Source organism: Vulpes lagopus, chromosome 3 (assembly GCF_018345385.1).
Source record: "Vulpes lagopus strain Blue_001 chromosome 3, ASM1834538v1, whole genome shotgun sequence".
Taxonomy (NCBI): Eukaryota; Metazoa; Chordata; class Mammalia; order Carnivora; family Canidae; genus Vulpes; species Vulpes lagopus.
Window position 1 is genome coordinate 128700070 of NC_054826.1, and position 21173 is coordinate 128721242.

Consider the following 21173-nt stretch of genomic DNA (forward strand, 5'->3'; position numbering starts at 1 on the left):
CCCAACCCTACCACAGGCTGCACGGGGAGCCCCTGCCCTGGGCTTCATCCTCTGCATGGTTAAGAGAGTTCCTACAACAGACGTTGCTGTCCGTGTACCTGTTGGGACACCTGCGAGTGTGCAGCCGGCTCAGGGTTCTGTGCGTGCTGCTACCCTCCGCCTAGGGGCAGAAAACTTCCCGGACTTCTTGCTGATAGTCTTCATTGTCGCTCTTTGTCCCCATGGGATGCTCTTCCACTGTGTCTCCCTTCCATCCCCCCGTGCCCCACTCCCAGCCCCTTGGTGTGGACGCTCAGCCCACGCAAGAGGACCCTGATCCTCTCGGGCTGTATTCACAGTTCCTCAGGTCTCACGTCGCTGTCTGGTGTTCCTTTGTTCTTTCTTTGCTGGGATTTATCCCCAGACAACTTTCAAGAAAGAATTTGGAGGTGAACTTCCTGTGTTTTTCTTGCACCTGTGGGAATTACTGATTTTCTTGGGTCTTTTTTTTTTTTTTTAAAGATTTTATTTATTTATGAGAGACACAGAAAGAAAGAGAGAGAGAGGCAGAGACAGGCAGAGGGAGAAGCAGGCTCCATGCAGGGAGCCTGACATGGGACTGGATCCTGGTCACACCCTGGGCGGAAGGCAGCGCTAAACCGCTGAGCCACCCGGGCTGCCCTGATTTGGTTGGGTCTTAGTCTCAGTCAAAGCAGGTTTTCTCAGAACTTTTTGGGTTGATGATGAGAAGTCGTCACAGAGCTTGACCCCTGCTGCTCCCCAGATGCCTAAACAGAAACACATCCGTTTGTCTCCGTGTACACTCTGGCATCAAATGTGTGTGGCGGGGTTTTCGCCAGAAGCAGTCCTGACACTGTGTGCCCGGCTCGAGGGCAGGCCCCCGGGCTGAGGGCCCGTCCCACGAGCCCGCCTCCACCTCAGAGGCCATCCACAGGTCCAGGCTGTCAGCCGTGCTGCTGGCCCCCCAGCTGTAGTCGGGGTTCTCACGACCCCTTCCTGGACCCGTAATTTGCTGGGACGACTCACTTAGGTTTCGGGGGAACACCTCACTTAGGTTTTCTGGTTCATCATCAAGGGGGTCGACTTGGGAACAGCAGATGAAAGACACCCATGGGGGGGTGGGGAAGGGGCGCCGAGCTTCCATGCCCTGCCCCTCCCGGCACCTCCACGTGTTCCCGCCCGAGGCTCCCGAACCCCTGCACCTCGGGCTTCTGTGCAGGCCCCGTGGTTGACCAGGCCTCTGGTGGTGGGCGGGGTGTGCAGCCTTCTGATCCCACGTCGGGGTCGGGTCCCTGGCCACCAGCCCACAAGCTCTGAGAGTCACATGGTTGGTGTGAACCCAGGTAAGGGGGCAAGGGGCTTGTTCCGCTCCCTGGCAGCCCTGACCCTCAGGAACTTCCCAGGAGGCTGGATGGGGAGCAGAGAAACACTTCTCCTGGGGCGGCAGCCCCGTGACCTGAGTTTTCCTCTGGAAGCTTTCAGAGTCCCTGCTGCCTTCTCATCTTATTCTGGATCCTTGCTATTTGCTAATGTGTCTGTGTGGGGGTCCCTTCCTCATTCTTTCCCGGGGACTCAGTGGGCTCGTTCATTCTCAGGACTCCTGCGCTCCTGGGCAGCTTCTGCCTCGAGGCCCTGTGTGTCTGAACACCCCGAACGTGCCCCGTTCAGGACCCCTGCCCCATCAAGCCTCCCAGCTTGGCTGGAGCCTGCCTGAGAAGCCACTTCACGAGGCTAAGCAAGGGTCTTTTGGAGCAGATGGGTCCCTCCCAGGCCCTGTGGCCTTTGTCAGTGTGGCCACCCTGGTCAGCTGAGTGTCCATGAGGAGTGACAGAGGGGTCTCCCAGGGGCTCTGAGCACTGTGGGAACACGGGACGTGGACACCTAAACAGATTGCCTGTCTCAGCTCTGCACTGGCCACAGAGTCCCTGGGATAACATCTCTTTGAAAATCCTCCTCCTGGGCACCTGGTGGCTCAGTGGTTAATTGTCTTCCTTTGGCTCAGGGCGTGACCCCAGGGTCCTGGGTTCAAGTCCCGCATCAGGCTCCCGGCAGGAAGCCTGCTTCTCCCTCTGCCTGTCTCTCTTTCTCTCTCTCTCTCTCTCTCATCAATAAATAAATAAAATCTTAAAAAAAAAAAAAGAAAGAAAATCCTGTGAAGGGTCTCCAGGCTAGTTCAACTCTGATTCCTGCTTTTGCTTCACACGCAGGTTTTGTGCACTTGCCCTGTTTCTTTCCTTACTTCTGTTACACGTGGTAGTTTTATGCCTCCTTGCCCCCGACCAGCAGCCGCTAGAGGTGAGTGTACCCTGCACTTTCCAGAAACAGCAGCTTGTTGCCCTCCCCGTCAGGGTGTGTGACGTATCCCCAGGCTCTCGCAGCTCAGACACCGTCCGCGTGCAGGGTGGAGCAACACTGTGGGCATCGTACTTGCACAACTCTTAGCTGTTCTTTGGACATTTTGAGGAAAAATGGAACTGAAAGAAATCCTGCTTCATTGTATATAGTTGGTTCTGAGAGTTCGTGGAGATGAGCTTTTGTTCTGTGCTCTAGGCCACTAGGGTTCTAATGAAATGCTCTGCTTGGTTTTGTAAGGTTCTTTGAAAAACGCTTCCAGGTTGTTGAAAAAATGAGTAACACTGCCTACTTCTGAGCTCTCTACAGCACGTGCCTCTAAAGAAAAAGCCCTGGACACTGCTGTGCCAAGGGCCAGAATTTCACCACACTCAGTAAGAAGCAGCCCGCAGACATTGGCATTTGGGGATGATTCGGTTTTAATTTTATAGCAATTCATCTGGATGGGAGAGAAACGTAAATATTTGTATGTTTTCTTTTCTTTTTTTTTAAATTTTATTTATTCCTGAGAGACACAGAGAGGGAGGCAGGGTCCATGCAGGGAGCCCAATGTGGGACTCCATCCCAGGACCCCGGAGTCACACCCTGAGCCGAGCCTAAGGCAGTCACTCAACCACCCAGCCACCCAGGCGTCTGTTTGTTTTCTAAAGAAAATAATTGCAGACATTTTTTTTTCCCCAAAATATTGTAATTTTATTTTCTCACTAGCAATATATGAGAGTGCTGGTGGCCCCCATTCTCAACAACACTAATTATGGACAGTCTTTTAAATTATTTTCCAGTCTGATGTCTGAGAAATTGCATCTCAGTGGGCTGTTTGCTTTAGTTTCAACTGTGAAAACATTTATCATTTTCTTTTATCTTACTTTTATTTTATTAGCAGTTCATATGACATCTAGCCTCTTAATAGTGTTCCATTATACATATATACTATGTCTCCCTCAACCATTTGTCTGCAATGGACATTTGGGTTTCCATATGTGGGCTATTGGGAATAGTGCTGTAATGAGCACAGGTGTGCTAATATCTCCTCCAGATCTTGCTTTCACTTCTTTTAGAATTATCTAGAAGTGGTATTGCTGGATCATATTGTAGTTCTATGTTTAATATCTTGAGGAACCTCCATACTGTTTTCCAGAGTGGCTATATCAGCCAATTGCAGACATTCTTGATAATGCATATTTCGGTAATTGGTCACCTCTCCTAGAGGAGTCTCTGGGTCCCCCCCCCCCCCTGCAGTGAATGGCTGAGCACCTCCAGGATTCTGCCTGGCCTCCTGCCTTCCTAGGTGGGGGTGGGGGTGGGGGCTGACTAAGCCTTTGTAGGTTCAGTTGATTGGTTTAGCTTTTGAGATGCTGGGATATTTTGACTTTTTCACTTATTTCTACTCAGTTTCTATAACAGAAGTGGAAGTTGAAATAGGCTTTCTTTTCTGAAATTTTAATCCAAGCTAATGTTCATTGTTTCCTGGTAAGTAAGGTAGGAAGTTTTCTATGCTTGCCTTAGAATTGCTTTTTAAAACTAATTGGTGAGGGCTGCTTGGGTGCTCAGTAGGTTGAGTGTGTGCCTTGGGTCCTCGTCTCGAGGGAGGGGGTCCTGGGATAGAGAGCGCTGCTCAGCGGGGAGTCTGCTGCTCCCTCTCACTGTGCCCCGCCCCCCGTGCACACTCTGTCTCTCAAATAAATAAAATCTTCAGGAGAAAAACAATTGGTGAGACTGACAGGCCTGATGGCTCTGTCGGTAGTGCGTCCGACTCATGATCTTGGGGTTGTGAGCTTGAGCCGCACGTTGAGCATAAACATTACTTAAAAAAACGAGAGGCCCTGGGCAGCCCAGGGGGCTCAGCGGTTTAGCATCACCTTCAGCCCAGGGTGTGATCCTGGGATCCCGGGATCGAGTCCCACGTCGATCCCTGCATGGAGCTTGCTTCTCTCTCTGCCTGTGTCTCTGCCTCTCTCTGTCTCTGTGTCTCTCATGAATAAATGAATACAATCTTTAAAAAAAAAAAAAAAAAAGAGAGAGAAGCCCTAGAACTAATTGGCCCGACCAAGCGTTTTCCCTCCACGGCGATAGAGTGTGAGTTGCGGTTTGCAGGAGGAAGCACATGCCTCTGTTAAGCCGTTGCTAATTAGGTCCCTATGTGGGAGAGCCCCAGGGTTCTGGAATGGACCGCGGCCACCTAAGTCAGGGAAGAGACAGGCTGGGCTCCACCTGGGGGAGCACCCTCTGGAGGTCCGCTTCTGCCCAAGGTGGGGGCAGGCGAGGGAGAAGAGCACCAGTGTGAGCTCCGCTGCCCTCCCACTGACCCTCTGTGGTTGGGTGGTGGGCTTTCGTCTTCAGGTGACTCCCACCTGGTGGCCCTTCTGCCACCAGAGCCCGCCCCTTGGCCTCCCGTGGTCATGTGAAGGGCAGGCCTCACTTCTCTTTCTCGCTGCTGTGAGCTGCATATAGTGGGCTTTCAAGAAACTTAACAAACAACTATCAAGCAAACTCCGGACTTCACTGGGATTCCCACCAGGGCCCTTTCCCGTCCCAGGCCCCCGGGCCACACTGTCCTCAGCCGCCTCGCCTCCTGCGTCCCCCTGGTCTGCAGGACTCCCCTGGCTTCTCAGGACCCTGACAGTTTGATCAGTTCTGGTCCTGTATTTGGTATGACGCCCCTCACCCCGGGCGTGTCTGGTGTGTCTCCTGACAAGATGGTCACCAGATTGGGCGCCTGGATCCACACGGCTCCACGGGTGATGCCGACCCGGGTCACCCGGTGAGGTGCGTCTGCAGGTGTCTCCTCCCATTGGGTCACTGGGCCCAGCATGCGCCCGGGTCATCATCTGGGATTCCTCTGTAGGGAGGGCTTGTGCGCTCCCTCCGCTTCTTCCTCGGTCCTCACCTTTCCTTACACGTCGGGTTACAGTCCCACGCGGCTCCTTACCGTGGCTTCAGATTGCCCAGCCCTGCTCAGCGCTGGTGCTTTCTGCTTGGTCCCTTCCTGCCGCGGCCACATGCTTCCATTCCTTCTGTTTCGGCTGTGCCTCGCGCCAGTGCCGTCGAATGCCTCGGGCCCCTCGTGTCTCCTGGCCCTAAGGCTTGCCATTTCTCCAGTTGTAGTTCCTTTGACTGAAGAGTGGTGTTAGAGACCCAGATCTGTGTGCCAGGAGTGCCCGTCGTTGTGCGTGGGGTCATCCGCATCTCCACATCTCCGCATCCGCATCCCTGCATCTCCACCCCAGTGTCTGCTGAGGGTACCCTGAGTTCACACTGGCATCTCCCATCCAAATCCAGCACCCAGGGTAGGTGCACTCCTTCCTTCCTTGAGCATCTGGAACTTCCTGGGCCCCTGGTGAGAATCTGGCCCCACCGTCTAATTGCTCCACCCACTGCACCTGCAGAGCAGTTCCAGAATTGTCCGCCTGCCTCGTGAGAAAAACCAGCCAGGCTCCAGTGTTTATAAACCATTCCTTTGGTCTCTGTCCTCACAGTTTTCACTCCAAGCATTTTTCAAAGTTACTTAGGGCGGCTCTCCCCCCATCAGCTCAGTGTGGTCGCGTTAGACATTGGCCATCACCTTCCATTCCTTTGTCACACTCTGCATTCCATCCCAGTGTCCCCTGACCCCCAGATTGGCTTGTTTTCATCGTTTGTAAACATTAAGGTTCACTTTTTGTGACATGTGCTTCTATGGGTTTTGACAAACCCGTGCTCACCCGTCACCCTGGAACCATACCAGTAGTTCCGTGCCCCCGACACCCCTGTGCACAACTACTGCCCCCCCACCGCACGCCCTGCGGTTGTCCACATTCTGCCCCTGTGGCTTTGCCTTTTCTAGTGTAAATGGAATCCTGTAGTATGGAGCCTTTGAGTGTGGATTCTGTTAGTTCGCGAAGGGCATTTAGGACCCTTCATGCTGCGGCATGAACCAGCGGCTGGCTTGCGCATTTTGTCTTGATGGTTATCCCAGTGTGCACATGGGCCACCTGTATTTCTGTTTGCTCCCACGTGAGGGACTCTGCTGTCCCCGTGTTAGCAGCAGTAAACCATGTGTGTGCAGGCCCTCGTGTCGTGTAAGTGTTCACTTCACGCTTAGGCAGATCCCTAAGCATCTGGTTTCTGGGTCATAGATGATAAATCTTTTTTTTTTTAAGATTTTATTTATTCATGAGATACACTGAGACAGAAGCAGAGACACAGGCAGAGGGAGAAGCAGGCTCCCTGCGGGGAGCCCGACATGGGACTTGATCCCCGAACTGGGATCATGCCTGGACTGAAGGCAGGCGCTCAACTGCTGAGCCACCCAGGGGCCCCTCGCGCTGGGGCTTTACTTGGCGTATCCTCAATAAGTGATAGTGAGCATCTTTCTTGCGTGTATTTACCATCTGTGTATCTTATTTGTGTGAAACCGATGACTCAGTATCCAGATATTTTGCCCCATTTAAACATTGGGTTGAGGATCCCTGGGTGGCGCAGCGGTTTGGCGCCTGCCTTTGGTCCAGGGTGCGATCCTGGAGATTCAGGATCGAGTCCCATGTCGGGCTTCTGGTGCATGGAGCCTGCTTCTCCCTCTGCCTGTGTCTCTGCCACTCTCTCTCTCTCTCTCTCTGTGTGACTATCATAAATAAATAAAAATTAAAAAACAAAATAAAACATTGGGTTGTCTGTTTCCTTACTCTTGAGTTTTAGTGGTACTTTAAATAGTCTGGATACGAGTCCTTTGTCAGGGCCTTTATGTGGTTTGTAGATGTTTTCTCCACATCTGTGGCTTGTCTTCTCATTCTCTTACAAGTATCATTCACAGAACAGCAGTTTCTCATGTGACGAAGTACAGTTGATCAGTTTTTTTCTTTCTTGGGTCACACTTCTGGTGCTGTGTCTGAAGACTCACTGCCACACCCAAGCCATAGATTTTCCTTTAGAAGTTCCCTAATTTTACATTCTGCGTTGAGGTCTGTAGTCCTTTTTGAGTAAATTTCTGTGGAAGGTGTGACATCTGTGTCCGGGCTTGTGTGTCTGCATCTTCGTGATGGATCAGCTGGCTGTACTGGTGTGGGTCCATCCCTGGGCTCTGTGTCCTGTTCCCTGGCGTCCGTGACCCTCCTTTGCCAGTACCACGCTGTCTTGATTGCTGTAGCTTTGTAGTAACTCTTGAAATTGGGTAATATGAGTTCTTCAACTTTGTTCTTTCTCAGAATTATTTTGACCATTTTAGTTCCTTTGCTTTTCCACATCCATTTTATTTTTTATTTTTTATTTTTTTAATTCTTATTTTTTTTATTTATGATAGTCACACACACACACAGAGAGAGAGAGAGAGAGAGAGGCAGAGACATAGGCAGAGGGAGAAGCAGGCTCCATGCACCGGGAGCCCGATGTGGGATTCGATCCCGGGTCTCCAGGATCGCGCCCTGGGCCAAAGGCAGGCGCCAAACTGCTGCGCCACCCAGGGATCCCCTATTTATTGTAATTTAAAAATTCAGATTACAGTTCATTCCTGATATATATGAAGACAATTGACTTTTATGTATTGCTCTCGTATTTTGTGACCTTGATAAACTTATTTTTTTAAGATTTTATTTATTTATTCATGAGAGATACAGAGAGAGAGAGAGGCAGAGACACAGGCAGAGGGAGAAGTAGGCTCCATGCGGGGAGCCCGACGTGGGACTCGATCTCAGGACCCCAGGATCAAACCCTGGGCTGAAGGCGGCGCTAAACCACTGAGCCACCTGGGCTGCCCAGATAAACTTATTTATTAGGTCCAAGAGGGTTTTTTTTGGTATTTTTCTGAGATTTTCTACGCAAAGCATTGTATCATCTGTTAACGAAGACAGCTTTTTTGCTTTCTTTCCAGTCTATATGCTTTTTACTTCTTTTGGTGACCTCACCATATGAGCTGGGAGTTCCCATACAGTGTTCAGCAGGGTGGTGTGATGTCCTCGTTTTGATCAGATCTCAGGGGAAAGGACTGAGGTGCTGGCCTGAAGTCTGGTGCTGGCTGTTGGTTTTTCATAGCCGCCCTTGTGGGCTGATGCAGTTCCCTTCTGTTCACAATGTGCTCAAAGTTTTTATGAGCGGCTGCTGAATTTTGTCAATGTTTTCATGTGTCCGTTGATACTCTTACTTCATCTGTTATTTCGGTGAATCACATGACTTTGTGAGTGTCAAACTAGCCTTGTGTTTCTGGCATGCAGTTATTTGTGATTTATTACCTGTATTTCTTCTTTTGAGAGTCTGGGTAGTTTGTGTCTTTCGAATAATTGGTCTGTTTCAACGGAGTTGCTGAGCTTATGATCTTGGAGAGATTTGTGGTATTCCTTTATGATCTTTCTAATGTCTCTGGAGCCAGTAGCAGGGTTCCCTTCTCTGTTCTTTTTTTTTTTTTTTTTTAAATTTTTTTTTTAAAATTTATTTATTTGTCACAGAGAGAGAGAGAGAGAGAGGCAGAGACACAGGCAGAGGGAGAAGCAGGCTCCATGCACCGGGAGCCCAACGTGGGATTCGATCCCGGGTCTCCAGGATCGCGCCCTGGGCCAAAGGCAGGTGCCAAACCGCTGCGCCACCCAGGGATCCCCCCCTTCTCTGTTCTTGATACTGCTTCTCTCTTTCTTGATTAGCCTGGCTAGAGGTCTATCAATCAGGTTCATCTTTTTTAAGAACCAACTTTGGGTTTTCTTGATTTTCTCTATATTTTTCTGCTTTTCAATTTCATTCACCTCTACTGTTAAGTTTTTATTTTTACTTTTATTTTTATTTTTTTTATTATTTTTTACTCTTAAGTTTTTAAAGGTTTCTTTCCTCCTGCTTGTTTTGTGTATCACTGCTATTTTTTTCTGATTTCTTAAAGTAGAAGTTTAGACTTAAGTCCTTTCTGTTTTTCTAACACGAGCACTTTACTGTAAATTTCCATTTAAGTGCCACTTCAACAGCGTCCTGCAATTTTTGATATGTTGTGTTTTCAATTTTCATCCAGTTATAAAAAAATCTTATAATTTTGCTTCTGCTTATGGGATCCCTGGGTGGCGCAGCGGTTTGGCGCCTGCTTTTGGCCCAGGGCACGATCCTGGAGACCCGGGATCGAATCCCACATCGGGCTCCTGGTGCATGGAGCCTGCTTCTCCCTCTGCCTGTGTCTCTGCCTCTCTCTCTCTCTCTCTCTCTCTGTGACTATCACAAATAAAAAATTAAAAAAAAAAATCTGGGAATCCCTAGGTGGCTCAGCAGTTCAGCGCCTGCCTTCGGCCCAGGGCATGATCCTGGAGTCCTGGGATCGAGTCCTGAGTCAGGCTCCCTGCATGGAGCTTCTCCCTCTGCCTGTGTCTCTGCCCCTCTCTCTCTCTCTTTCTCTCTCTGTCTTTCATGAATAGGTGATAAAATCTTTTAAAAAATAAAAAATAGGGCAGCCCCGGTGGCGCAGCGGTTTAGCGCTGCCTGCAGCCCAGGGCGTGATCCTGGAGACTCTGGATCGAGACCCACGTCAGGCTCTCTGTATGATGCCTGCTTCTTCCTCTGCCTGTGTCTCTGCCTCTCTCTCTCGCCTCTCTCCCTCTCTCTCTCTGTCTCTATGAATAAATAAATAAAATCTTTAAAAAATAAAAAAATAATAAATAAATCTATGGCTTATTTAGAAGTGTGTGGTGTAGTCTTGAAAGATTTGGGTATGTTTCCAGTAACATCCTGTGGCTGATTGGTTTGGGGCACACATTATTTAGATTCCAGTTCTTTTTTGTATGTTGATCTTTACTGTATGGCTCACAGCGTGAAGCATCCTGGCGAATATTCCACATATAGTTGAAAATCGTATATTATTTTGCTGTTGGGTAGAGTGTTCTAAGGATGTCACATTATTATGTCTTACTTTTTCATACTATATGGCAATCTATAAGTGTCAGGTCGAGTCAATAATATATACATAGGATACAGACATATATGTATTATGTGAGGCTTATTTTTTATTACTTTAGGTGAGGTTTAAATATATGTAAGTTTTGTTGGTAGATTCATGCACATTAAATATTACTATGTCCATTTGTTGATTCGCTGTAATTGTGCAGTGTCCTTTTTCATCCCTCATATTATTCCTTGCTTTTATGTTTCTTTTATCTGATATTAACATAACCATCAGCTTTCTTTTTTTTTTATTAAAGATTTTATTTATTTATTCATGAGAGGCACAGAGAGAGAGAGAGAGAGAGAGAGAGAGAGAGAGGCAGAGACACAGAGGGAGAAGCAGGCTCCATGCTTTAAAAAAAAAAAATTCTCATTTAAAGCAACAGATTAAAATCTGTACTGCTAGTTGTTTTCTATTTGTTCCTTCCATTCTTTTTTTTCCCCTCTTTTCCTGCCTTCTCTTTGGTTAGTTTAGCATTTTCTATATGATTCCATTTTTGTATCTGTATTAATTTATTATTTAGAATTGCTTAAATTTTTATTTGCTGTCCCATAGAACTTGCAGTGAACATTTTACTTTTTTTCTTTTAAGATTTTACTTATTTATTCACGAGAGACACATACACAGAGAGGCAGAGACACGGGCAGAGGGAGAAGCAGGCTCCATGCAGGGAGCCCGACGTGGGACTCAATCCCGGGACCCCAGGATCACGCCCTGGGTTGAAGGCAGGTGCTAAACTGCTGAGCCACCCAGGGATCCTCCTGAACATTTTATTTATTTATTTTTTATTTATTTATTTTTTTAAAATTTTATTTATTTATTCATAGAGACACAGAGAGAGAGAGAGAGAGGCAGAGACACAGGCAGAGGGAGAAGCAGGCTCCATGCAGAGAGCCTGACGTGGGACTCGATCCAGGGTCTCCAGGATCACGCCCTGGGCTGCAGGCGGCATTAAACCGCTGCGCCACCAGGGCTGCCCCCTCCTGAACATTTTAAATTAACCTGAGCCTCCCTCCATGTGATAGTCACACCAGTTCTGTGTGGTACATGGTCCTTTTAGGAGTGTGTTCCAGTGTCTCTCTCCTGTGTCTGTGCTGTTTTCTCGTATGTTTTCCTTCATAGGCTTTATTCATTTTTTTCCTTTTTGTTTTTTCTTTCCTTCATAGGCTTTAGCTCATTGTTGCTGGCTTTGCCTTAGACGAGGGGTCGCACACATTTCTATAGCCTAAACCAGTGTTGTGTGGAACTGGAACCCAATCACCGCCATGCTCCATTCTCTACCTCCATCCCATCCCTGCCTCGGGATGCCGTTTTACTCACCCTGCAGGCGTCATCAGCAGCACCTGGCCGTGTGTGTGTGTGTGTGTGTGTGTGTGTGTGTGTGTGTGTGTGTGTTTAACCGCCCTGAGACGGCCTGTTACCTGGCTCTTTCCCCTTGGTGGGCGTCGAGTTTCCCTGCTCTTCACGTTCACGGCTGGAAATGCTGTGCTCTCTCTCCTCCCCTGTCACATCCCTTTGCAAACACATCCGTGCAAACACTCAAGTCTAGAGAATGCGAATGTGCTCTTGTAGGAGTGGGACTTGAAGGAAACCAGTGATCTGAGTGCAGGTGATCATGACTTCCACGTGAGCTGTGGCATGAGCTCTGGGCCCTGTAGCCCGTCTGGAAGGGGAACCACTGACCAGGCCTACAGGCAGTGGAGACGTGTGTGATGATGACAAATGCTAAGTGTGGTCTGGGGTCATTAACTGGCTGTTCACTGGTAACTAGATACATGTGTTCCATCAGCATCCATCTGGTGTGCACATCCACGACACGCGTCGGTAGACACAACCCATGTAGGTCTGTATATATGTACACATAAAGCCTCGCTTCTCCAGATTGGGTCTTCCAGTATTTCTGCCAAGATTTTGAGAATTAGACCTCTTGTGTCCCGCCTTGACTCCAAACCGTTGCTCAGACTCCACCTTGTCTACTCGCCCAACGAGGCCCCCTCCTGCGGGTGTCCACGGATGGCTGGGCTCCTGCTCATGGTCCTTTGGTCTTTTTCTTCCAGTTGTGGCCTTCCTGGTGGCTTTCCATCAGAACAAGCAGCTGATTGGAGACCGGGGCCTGCTGCCCTGCCGAGCGTACCTGAAGAGCATACAGCAGTATTTCCAGGGCCGCGTGGGCTGGGACGCCGTGAGCTATGCACCGACTGTGCTCTGGCTGCTGGACTGGTCACACATGGACTCCAACCTGGACGCCCTGGCGCTTCTCGGGTTGGGCGTCTCATCTTTTGTCCTGGTCACCGGCTGTGCCAATATGGTGCTCATGGCCACTCTGTGGGTTCTCTACATGTCCCTGGTCAACGTGGGACAGATCTGGTAAGTAGGAAGAGCCGGGGTCCTGTAGAGCAGGCATGCGGTACCTCAGCGTCCTGGGCATGTCACAGGCCGCAGAACAAGCCATAGCCTCAGGGCAGTGGGGGACACGAGCAAGCTTTCTTCTTACGTTAGTTCAGAAGAGTATTGCCATCTTAACTCGGTGGTAGTACAGTCTGCTGGTTGCCAGTCGACCAAAATCCAAGGGACTTTCTTTATTGAGAATAATCACGACTCTGTAGGGCATGGCATGACTACCCCCAGAGACCCGTAGTCAGCATCCTGGGGCTGGGGAAGCTCTGAGGTGGATGCAGGATTGCGCGTGGGCTTCTGGGAGGGCTCTGGTTGGAAGGGGGGGCTTGTTTTTTCTGTTCTCCCCCCTGTGGCTCCTTCCTTGTTCAGGAGGAACCAGTGCCAGCTCATGCCAGGAGTCACAGGCCAGGCTGGCCCTGCTGGGGTTGGAGGCAGTGAGCTCCCATGCCAAGCAGTCGGAGGTGGCATTGGAGGCCCCACTGGTGTGGAGGCTGGAGAAGTCCTGCGGGAAGTGAGAAGGGGTGTGCAGGGAGGCACACCGTCCTGGGAGGCCCAGGAAAAGTCTAGTGGCCATGGGACTCTGTGCTGTGTTTGAGCAGGTCACAGGGATGCCTGTCTGCTTTCCAATTGTGGGCTCCAGAGGGAGAGAAGAATCACCCACCAGAGGAAGCACCGGGGACTTGAAGAAAAGGCAGTTTTGAGAGAAGCTCTGGGGAGGGGTTGGTGTCTGTGCAGATGCATAGGGAGTAGACGTGTGCGTCTGCATCTGTGCAGATGTGGAGGAGGGCGGGGTGACTTGCAGTGTTCTGACCAAGGGGCCGTCGGTCCTCTGGGCGATAAATGTAGATCCGGGGTCCCACCAGTCTGTCCATCGCAGGCCCAGGGTGGAGAGGCTCGGTGGTCCTCCCAGAGCGTGGGCTGCAGCCCAGACAGTCCCCACCTGGGCACGTGGGATGGTCTGTCAGTGTGGCCGTGGGCTGGGGGCTGTCCGGTGGGCCGCATCAGCTACCCCAACTGCAGTTGCACCAGGCATGCACCACTTGGAGAGGAATCGGGCTGGACCCTTGCCTGGCCCTCTTCCTGGCTGTGTGAAGTGCCAGTTAGTGCCGCCCTGGGGAGGACTGGTGGGCATGTGGGTCGCCCTGAAAACCCCTCTGCAGCGCCCACTCCCGGGCCCTCCTGTCATAGTGTTACTGTTGACCGTGGGGGTGGGTATGGGGCCGCAGCGCATTGGGTGGGGTCCGGGTGACTGTCCCACATGCCTCCTGCTCATCAAGCAGCTACAGAGCAGTGGTGAGCGTGATGCGTCCTTCACTGCCACCTGCTCCTTCCCTGTGGAGTTCCCGGAGCTCACGCCAGAGGTGCAGTCCTCTCTGCCTCCATTCCCTGGGTCAGGAGCTGGTGTTTACCCACACACAGGGACTCTGGCTGGCTTTTCTGTGACCTCTTAAGAAGCTACCGGTTTTTGAGATGTGTGATTTTATTTTATTTATTTATTTTTTTTATGATTTTATTTTTTAATTGTATTTATTTATTCATGAGATGCACAGAGAGAGGCAGAGACGCAGGCAGAGGGAGAAGCAGGCTCCCTGTGGGGAGCCTGATGTGGGACTCGATCCTAGGACCCCAGGATCACGCCCTAGGCTGAAGGCAGACGCTCAACTGCTGAGCCACCCAGGCGTCCTGAGACGTGTGATTTTAATCCACGCCGGAGGAGAGAGAGTTCTTGGCACCTTTGTCCCTTCCTAGTGGTTGCAGGTCCACAGCAGCGAGCGCACCGACTCCAGAGACGGGAGGCTTGGGTCAGGCCTACTGTGCATAGCACCGGAGAAATTGTCCTCACTTTAAGTTTACCGTAAAAAGTATTTCCTAGACATGTGAAGAGTACGGTCGGGAAAGATTAACCCCAGGTTTAAATTTTTGAAAACCGGGATCCCTCGGTGGCGCAGCGGTTTGGCGCTTGCCTTTGGCCCAGGGCGCGATCCTGGAGACCCGGGATCGAATCCCACGTCGGGCTCCCAGTGCATGGAGCCTGCTTCTCCCTATGCCTGTGTCTCTGCCTCTCTCTCTCTCTCTCTCTCTCTCTCTCTCTCTGTGTGTGTGTGTGACTATCATAAATAAAAAAATAAAAAATAAAAACATTTTAAATAAATAAATAAATAAATAAATAAATATTTGAAAACCAGTTTGGGTCCACGTGACCAAAAATAGTCCTATACTGTTTTCCCTGAAAAAGATACTCTGCTCCCCTTCCTTGGATATGTAAAAAAGAAAAATGTGATTCAAAAGTAACTTAAGTTCATTGAAGCAAAATAAAATAAAACTGTAAATAAAATAAAATAAAATCTTCTCAGAGATGCGGCAGGAGATGTTTTAGGTGAGAGCTCTGTCAGTGGAGACCCATGGTCTCTGCCGTGCTGGTGAGCCAGAGCTGCACACTGCTTGCTTGGCACAGATGGGAGGCCATGGGGGGTTCCCGGGCACCCGCACCCAGGTGAGGTGGCCCCTGCACCCTCTGCCTCCACAGTGTTTCCAGCCCCGTCCTTGACTCAGTTTCCCTGATGGATGAGAGTTTCGGTTCAGAGGCACATGAAAAACTTACCAAGTGAGGACCCCTCATGTAGACTGTTTTTTTCCTGGCACCCCAAAATGACAGTGACACAGACTATTCCTTGTATGTCCCATTTATTTAACGTTGAGAGAAAACTGTATTTATTTGGGGCGAGATGCTCAGATAACAGACACTGTCAACAGGATGTCTGGCAGGTGTTGTCCAGCTGCTGTTCCGTGGCAGGGCCAGGAAGTGCTTCTCCGAGGGCACCGCTGCCCTGCTTTGGGGCCCCTGGGTGTCGGACCTGCGTCTGGCCGCTTTGCCGCAGGGGCACAGTGGCTGTGGCTGTCTCTCTCCCTTCCCTGCGCTGGGCATCCTGCCTCGGTCCTGACACTGCATGGCAGGCGGGGGCTCACGAATCCACTCCATCTTACCCTCGGGAAAGTGGCCTCCTTCCAGGCAGCGGGGGCTCCACAGGGTGATCCCGTGCCCTCGGATTCGGCCAGTGGAGCACTGATTTCATGGAGTCTTTGTCGTGGCTGCAGGCGGCACAGCAGGAGGGAGCCTGGGGACCAGCAGGGCGGGCTGGGGGTGAGCCAGGGCTGAGCCAATCAGCAGCACCGCGGCGGGTCCTGGCCTAGAGCTGCAAGGCCTGAGCGCTGTGGCCTGTGGTGGGGGTGGGACGGCCGTGGGCTGGACGCTCAGCCACCCTGAGGCCACCCCCTCGGCCCCACCAACACCTGGGCCCGTGGCTCTGGCCGCACCCTGTGTAGAGTCCCACAGTCATCAGGTGAGAAGCGGGGGGACCTGGGACCGACTCCCCACTTGTCTGTGTTTCATCAGATGCCACATCCTCCTGATTTTACCTATAGAGTCTTTCCAGAACCTTTCTTTGCTGTCAGCACTCAGTGTGGCCCCATGTTCACCACAGCGTTCAGCCCTGCTTCCCACACAGCTTCCCACACAGCTGGCACATGCCAGCTTCACTTGAGGTTTATAACATTCCAGTTACGGACAATTAAGACACACTGTTTTCATATGTTGGGCAAGTACAAGGTGATGAATTGTGATTTTTCCATGGACCTCACCAGCCGCCCTCCCCACTGCCTCGTGTCGAAGACCAGGGCAGGCACAGTGTTGGTTTCTTAGGCCCTGGGAACCCCACGCCCCAGGAGAGCAGGTCTGCGTGCTAGGAAGTAGCTAGGGGCAGGGGCGCAAATCCCTGGGACTTCCTTGGGGGCTTTGCTGGTGGGCAGGAGGGCGAGGTGCGGGCAGGGTCATTTCCTTTGTGGCTCAGTCTTTTCTCTGCGTTGGCTAAACAGACGGAGGGATGCAGCCGATGCCAGGAGGGCGTTTCTCATGCACAGAAGTGAGTGGACAGGAAATACGAAGGAAGCTCAGTAGCAGGTGCTCCAGGTCCCTGCAGGCCTTCTCCCTGGATCCCACTGCAAGCCCACAGTTAGGGCAGGGACTCGGGGTCTCTAGGGACATGGGTGCAGGGGTGCTGGGTGGCTTCGGGGGTCCTCACTTCGCAGTTGCCTCCTTTCCATCACAGCTATGGAGTGTGGCTGGAACAGGTTTTCATTTCTTGGTGCTCGGGACAGGAGCCTGTGCGGTTAGGGGCAGAGAGATGACCACGCTGGTTCCCCTCCCGTAACAAGGGAAGGCTTGTGGGAAGGGGCACAGCATTGTCTGCTGGGTGGAGATGAGGACGTGGCGCCTGACTGGATCGACAGGAAGGGGCCTCAGGCTGGGTGGCCGGGGCACACGGCAACCCCCACTCCCGCGCTGACGTGTCCTCATCCTCAGTGCACACTGCTCCTGCAGTTCTGGTGAGAACTTGAGTTTGTCTGCCTTTTTTTTTTTTTTTTAAGATTTTGTTTATTTGAGAGAGAGAGCGTGTGAGCCTGAGTATCAGGGAGGGGCAGAGGCAGAGGGAGAAGTAGGCCCCCTGTGGGGATCCCGATGCAGGACTCGATCCCAGGACCTGAGGATCACGCTCTGAGCCAAAGGCAGATGCTCGACCGCTGAGCCCCCCGGGTGCCCCAACTTTGTCTGCCTCGAATTCACCCAGAGCCACAGAGGTTTCACCCGGTGGCAGGAAGCTGTGCTGTGCAGGCCAGCAAGTCCCTGCAGAGGCCCGGCCTGCATGGGCGCCACACGGAAGCTGGTTCACCTTTTCCTTTTAATTTAAAAAACACCATTTTAAATAAATAAATAAATAAATAAATAAATAAATAAATAAATAAATAAATATTAAAAATATAAAAACCACCATTTTTGGAATAGTTCTAGGTTTACAGAATCACTGCAGCGACAGTACAGAGGATTCCCGTGTGCCCACACCCAGCTTCGTGCTGGGCAGTCACTTCCTTGTCAGAGTCCCGGCCTGCATGGGCGCCACACGGAAGCTGGTTCACCTTTTCCTTTTAATTTAAAAAACACCATTTTAAATAAATAAATAAATAAATAAATAAATAAATAAATATTAAAAATATAAAAACCACCATTTTTGGAATAGTTCTAGGTTTACAGAATCACTGCAGCGACAGTACAGAGGATTCCCGTGTGCCCGCACCCAGCTTCGTGCTGGGCAGTCACTTCCTTGTCAGAGTTGCTGAGCTAGCGCTGACCTCTGCTGTCTCAGGATCCCCTCCGGGAGCCACAGGTCATTGGGGCGTCACGTCCCCTTCGGTCTCTCTGGGCGGGGAGAGCGTCTCTGACCCTCTGGCGTTGAGGACTGCGCAGGGCTGCGGCGGGACGTCCCTCTGCTGAGACTTGGCTCATGCTTTTCTCACCACCGGACTGGGCTGTGGGTTCGAGGACAAGGCCACAGAGGTCACGCGCCCTTCTCGTCACGGCTCGTCAGGGTCGTGTCGTTGCTGTGACGCGTCTGTGCAGCTGCTGCTCCCCCCAGCTGAGGTCCCGGCTTGCCAGGCCCTCCAGTGTCCCTGTCCCGTCTGCGTGCATGAGGACGCGCAGCCCGCGTGCCAGGCGGGGCTCTTGTGTAGGGGACCTGGGCCTCCTGGCTCCGTGCGTTCACCTGTTCAGCCATGACCACATCAGCGGGCACTTTGCTTAGGGGCTTCAGCGCTCTGGGGAGTGGCCACGTTGGAAGGGAGCGCCAGAGTTCCGGAGCTGGGTCGTGGGAGGTTCAGGTGATCATAGAGCAGAGCCTCGCTGCCCGAGCAGCTGCCTGGCCCAGACAAGGATGAGCATCGCTCCAGCTGCCCCATTTATCATCAGTTTTCCAAAATATTGGCTTTCTGATCCTTTTATCTGTGCTTTACTTTGGCAGCGCTCCTAGAGGGCCCCTTTATTGCTAGTGAGCGTGGCTGCGTGGCCGCGTTTTCTCTTCCCCACCTTCCTGGCCCCCAAAAGAAGAAAGGATTATCTGCAGAAACTTGGACCGAGGTTGGGGAGGCTCAGGGGGTCCCTTCCTGTGGAGGAAGCCGCCTTCGCCGCGTCCCTCTGAGAGAGAGGACAGAGCCTGCACTTCAAAGAGCGCCAAGAGCAGATGCCAGCGGGCTGTGGGGGCACGGGGGGCGTGGGGCCCGGTCCGTGCAGCGGGGCACGCCACATGGCTGCTCCCTCCTGACGGTGACGGGGACGACCTCGTTCTGTCTCTACAAGGTCCCGCAGCCCCGCCACCCACCGCTCTGCCTCCACGGGGCCCAGAGCCCAAACGTTGTGGCCACTGAGTCACTGAAGACGGAGCTGACGCACAGCCACGACTCCTGCTTCGCTTCCATGAGGTTCAGGGAGCAGGTGCGGCCCTTTCTGTTCTGTGGGAGCAGTGGCCTCGCGCACCAGCACCTGTGTGCTGCTGAGGACCCCGTGCTCACGTCGTGCTCCCCCCGTAGGGACAGCCCTTCCGCAGACCCTGGCATGGACACCAGATGCCTTTCATTTAGAGTCCCTGTTGTGGGAATCTGTGCCCGGCGTACTGGGCACCCTTGAAACTCATATTCTAGAGCATGACATTTTCATGGTGTTTATTTACAGAATTTATTTACTGCCAGATATCCATGGTTACATTTGTTTTTTCCTAAAAGATTTATTGATTGGCCTGTTGTGGGCATGGCCCTAGAGCCCCGTGTGGGACGCAGCCTGGCAGCAAAGTCTCCTGGGCCCCGGGCAGCTGGTGGGCCCCACGCAGAGCTCCTGACCGCAGATCTCCCCACCCCTACCTTCTCCCGCACATGTAACGTCCTGGGTTCACTGAGGGGGTCTTTACGTAGTTGGTAGCATGATGCTTTAATCTTGTTTTTTTGACAAAGTAAGGGAAAAAAATTTTTTTAAGGTTTTGAGAGAAAGGGAGAGTGTGTGCTAGCAAGCAGGGGGAGGGGCAGAGGCAGGTGGAGCAGCAGGCTCCCCGCTGAGCCAGGAGCCCGATGTGGGGCCCGATCCCAGGACCCCGGGATGATGACCTGAGCTTAAGGCAGACGCTGCACCGATGGAGCCCCCCAGGCGCCCCTGCACGGCAAAACCTTAATTCATTTTTCTCCTTTTGTTTTTTAGGTATTCATTTGGTAAGTGAAAATCAGAACCTACTCCGAGTTTAGCGTTACACGTGGGTACGTATTTGTGCGGTTTCTCTGCTTGTCTCCCTGCGCTTGTCTCCCTGCCTGAGCGGCCGTCAGCTTGGCAGGTGTCGCCGTGTTGCCCCATGTCTGTTGTTTACCCTGGGACCCTGGCCCATGCCTGCTTCCTTGCCCGGAGCGACGCGCCGATGCAGATGGGACTGGTGATGTGCAGGTGCTGTGTCGGCCGTCTCCACACGGTGGGACGGATAGTCCCATGGCAGTGCCCGCAGTGTTGTTGCGGACCAACCCCGTTCCTTGCAGGCCAGCCCTTCCCCACTCTAGGCCGTGCCGAGATCACAGGGGACCCGTGCCTGGGGACGCCCCAGGGCAGAGGAGGAGTCCCCCTAGAGCTAACGCTGGCGGGATGCCCCAGAGATAGGTTTCTGCTTGGTTGGTCAGGGGAGGACTTGAAGTTCCCCCAGCCCATGCTCTTGGGGAATGGTGCGCCCGGAGAGAGCATGGGGAGTAGCGTCTGTCCAGGGACGAGTGGGCAGGAGGCACCAGGCTGCTCGCGAGGCTGAGCAGACGACGGGCTAGCTGCCCTACGTGCCGCTACCACAGAGACATCTGCTCGCTCCTGGGGGACCTAACGACCCACGTGCCCACTTCAACACCCTTGATGCCCAGGCACAGTCCCCAACCACAGGAGGAGGATGGACCCGGATGGTAGGCCCGTCCCAGAGGGAAATGATGGTTGACAGAGGCCAGCCTCAGGGTTAGTGCAGCTGTCGTGAGGCACCGAGGCCCCCGATGAATGACAACAAGAGCTCTCAGGACAAAATGACTTGATGAGAAAAGAACCAAGTGGAGAATACAATATTTGAAATGAAAGACTCTCGGACAGGCTGGCTGGCAGGGTGGGGGTGACAGCAGCGGGTGGAGGGGGTCCTCGAGGCCACACAGACTTCCGGTGCCCAGAGGAGAGCTCAGGGGTTGGTGGCATGTGTTTGGAGCCGGGTGTGGAGGGCACAGGTGGCTGAAGTTTCCAGATTTGGCACAAGACACGGACATCAGACCCAAGGAGGCCGGGGAACCCCATGTAGCATGGCCGGGAAGACGCTGCGCCCCTCAGGTCCTCCACGTGCTGCTGGGGGCCCAGGGGTAGGGAGCAGCTGGACGTTCTAGGTGCTCGGGCCAGCGGGAGCGCGGCTGTGTGCCGAGATGGGAGCTGGGGACTGGGACCCGTGTTGGGACAGAGGCTTCAGACCTAGGGCCGCGAGAGAGCCTGGTGTCCACTGCGGGGCTCTAGGCCGCTGGGGGGGACGGGAGGGACGGAGGGAAGGCCCTAGAGAGCAGGCGTCTGCAGGCCACCGTGGAAGCCTGCCCTCCTCCTCTCACTCCTCTACAGCACAGTGGACTATTTAAAGCAAAATAAGTCATTTGCCGTCTGAGATTCACGGATGCACGT

The 21173-nt window shown here is 52.4% G+C and overlaps 1 protein-coding gene across 3 annotated transcripts in view; it reads left to right on the forward strand.

The window, feature by feature from the left end:
• Nucleotides 1–21173, forward strand: part of LMF1 (lipase maturation factor 1) — an 80607-nt gene that overhangs the window by 2485 nt on the left and 56949 nt on the right. For all 3 annotated transcript variants that reach the window (XM_041750537.1, XM_041750538.1, XM_041750540.1), the window contains exons 2-3: nucleotides 12289–12598; nucleotides 19701–19711. In XM_041750537.1, the coding sequence (XP_041606471.1) occupies nucleotides 12289–12598; nucleotides 19701–19711 (321 nt within the window). The remainder of the gene's footprint in view (nucleotides 1–12288; nucleotides 12599–19700; nucleotides 19712–21173) is intronic.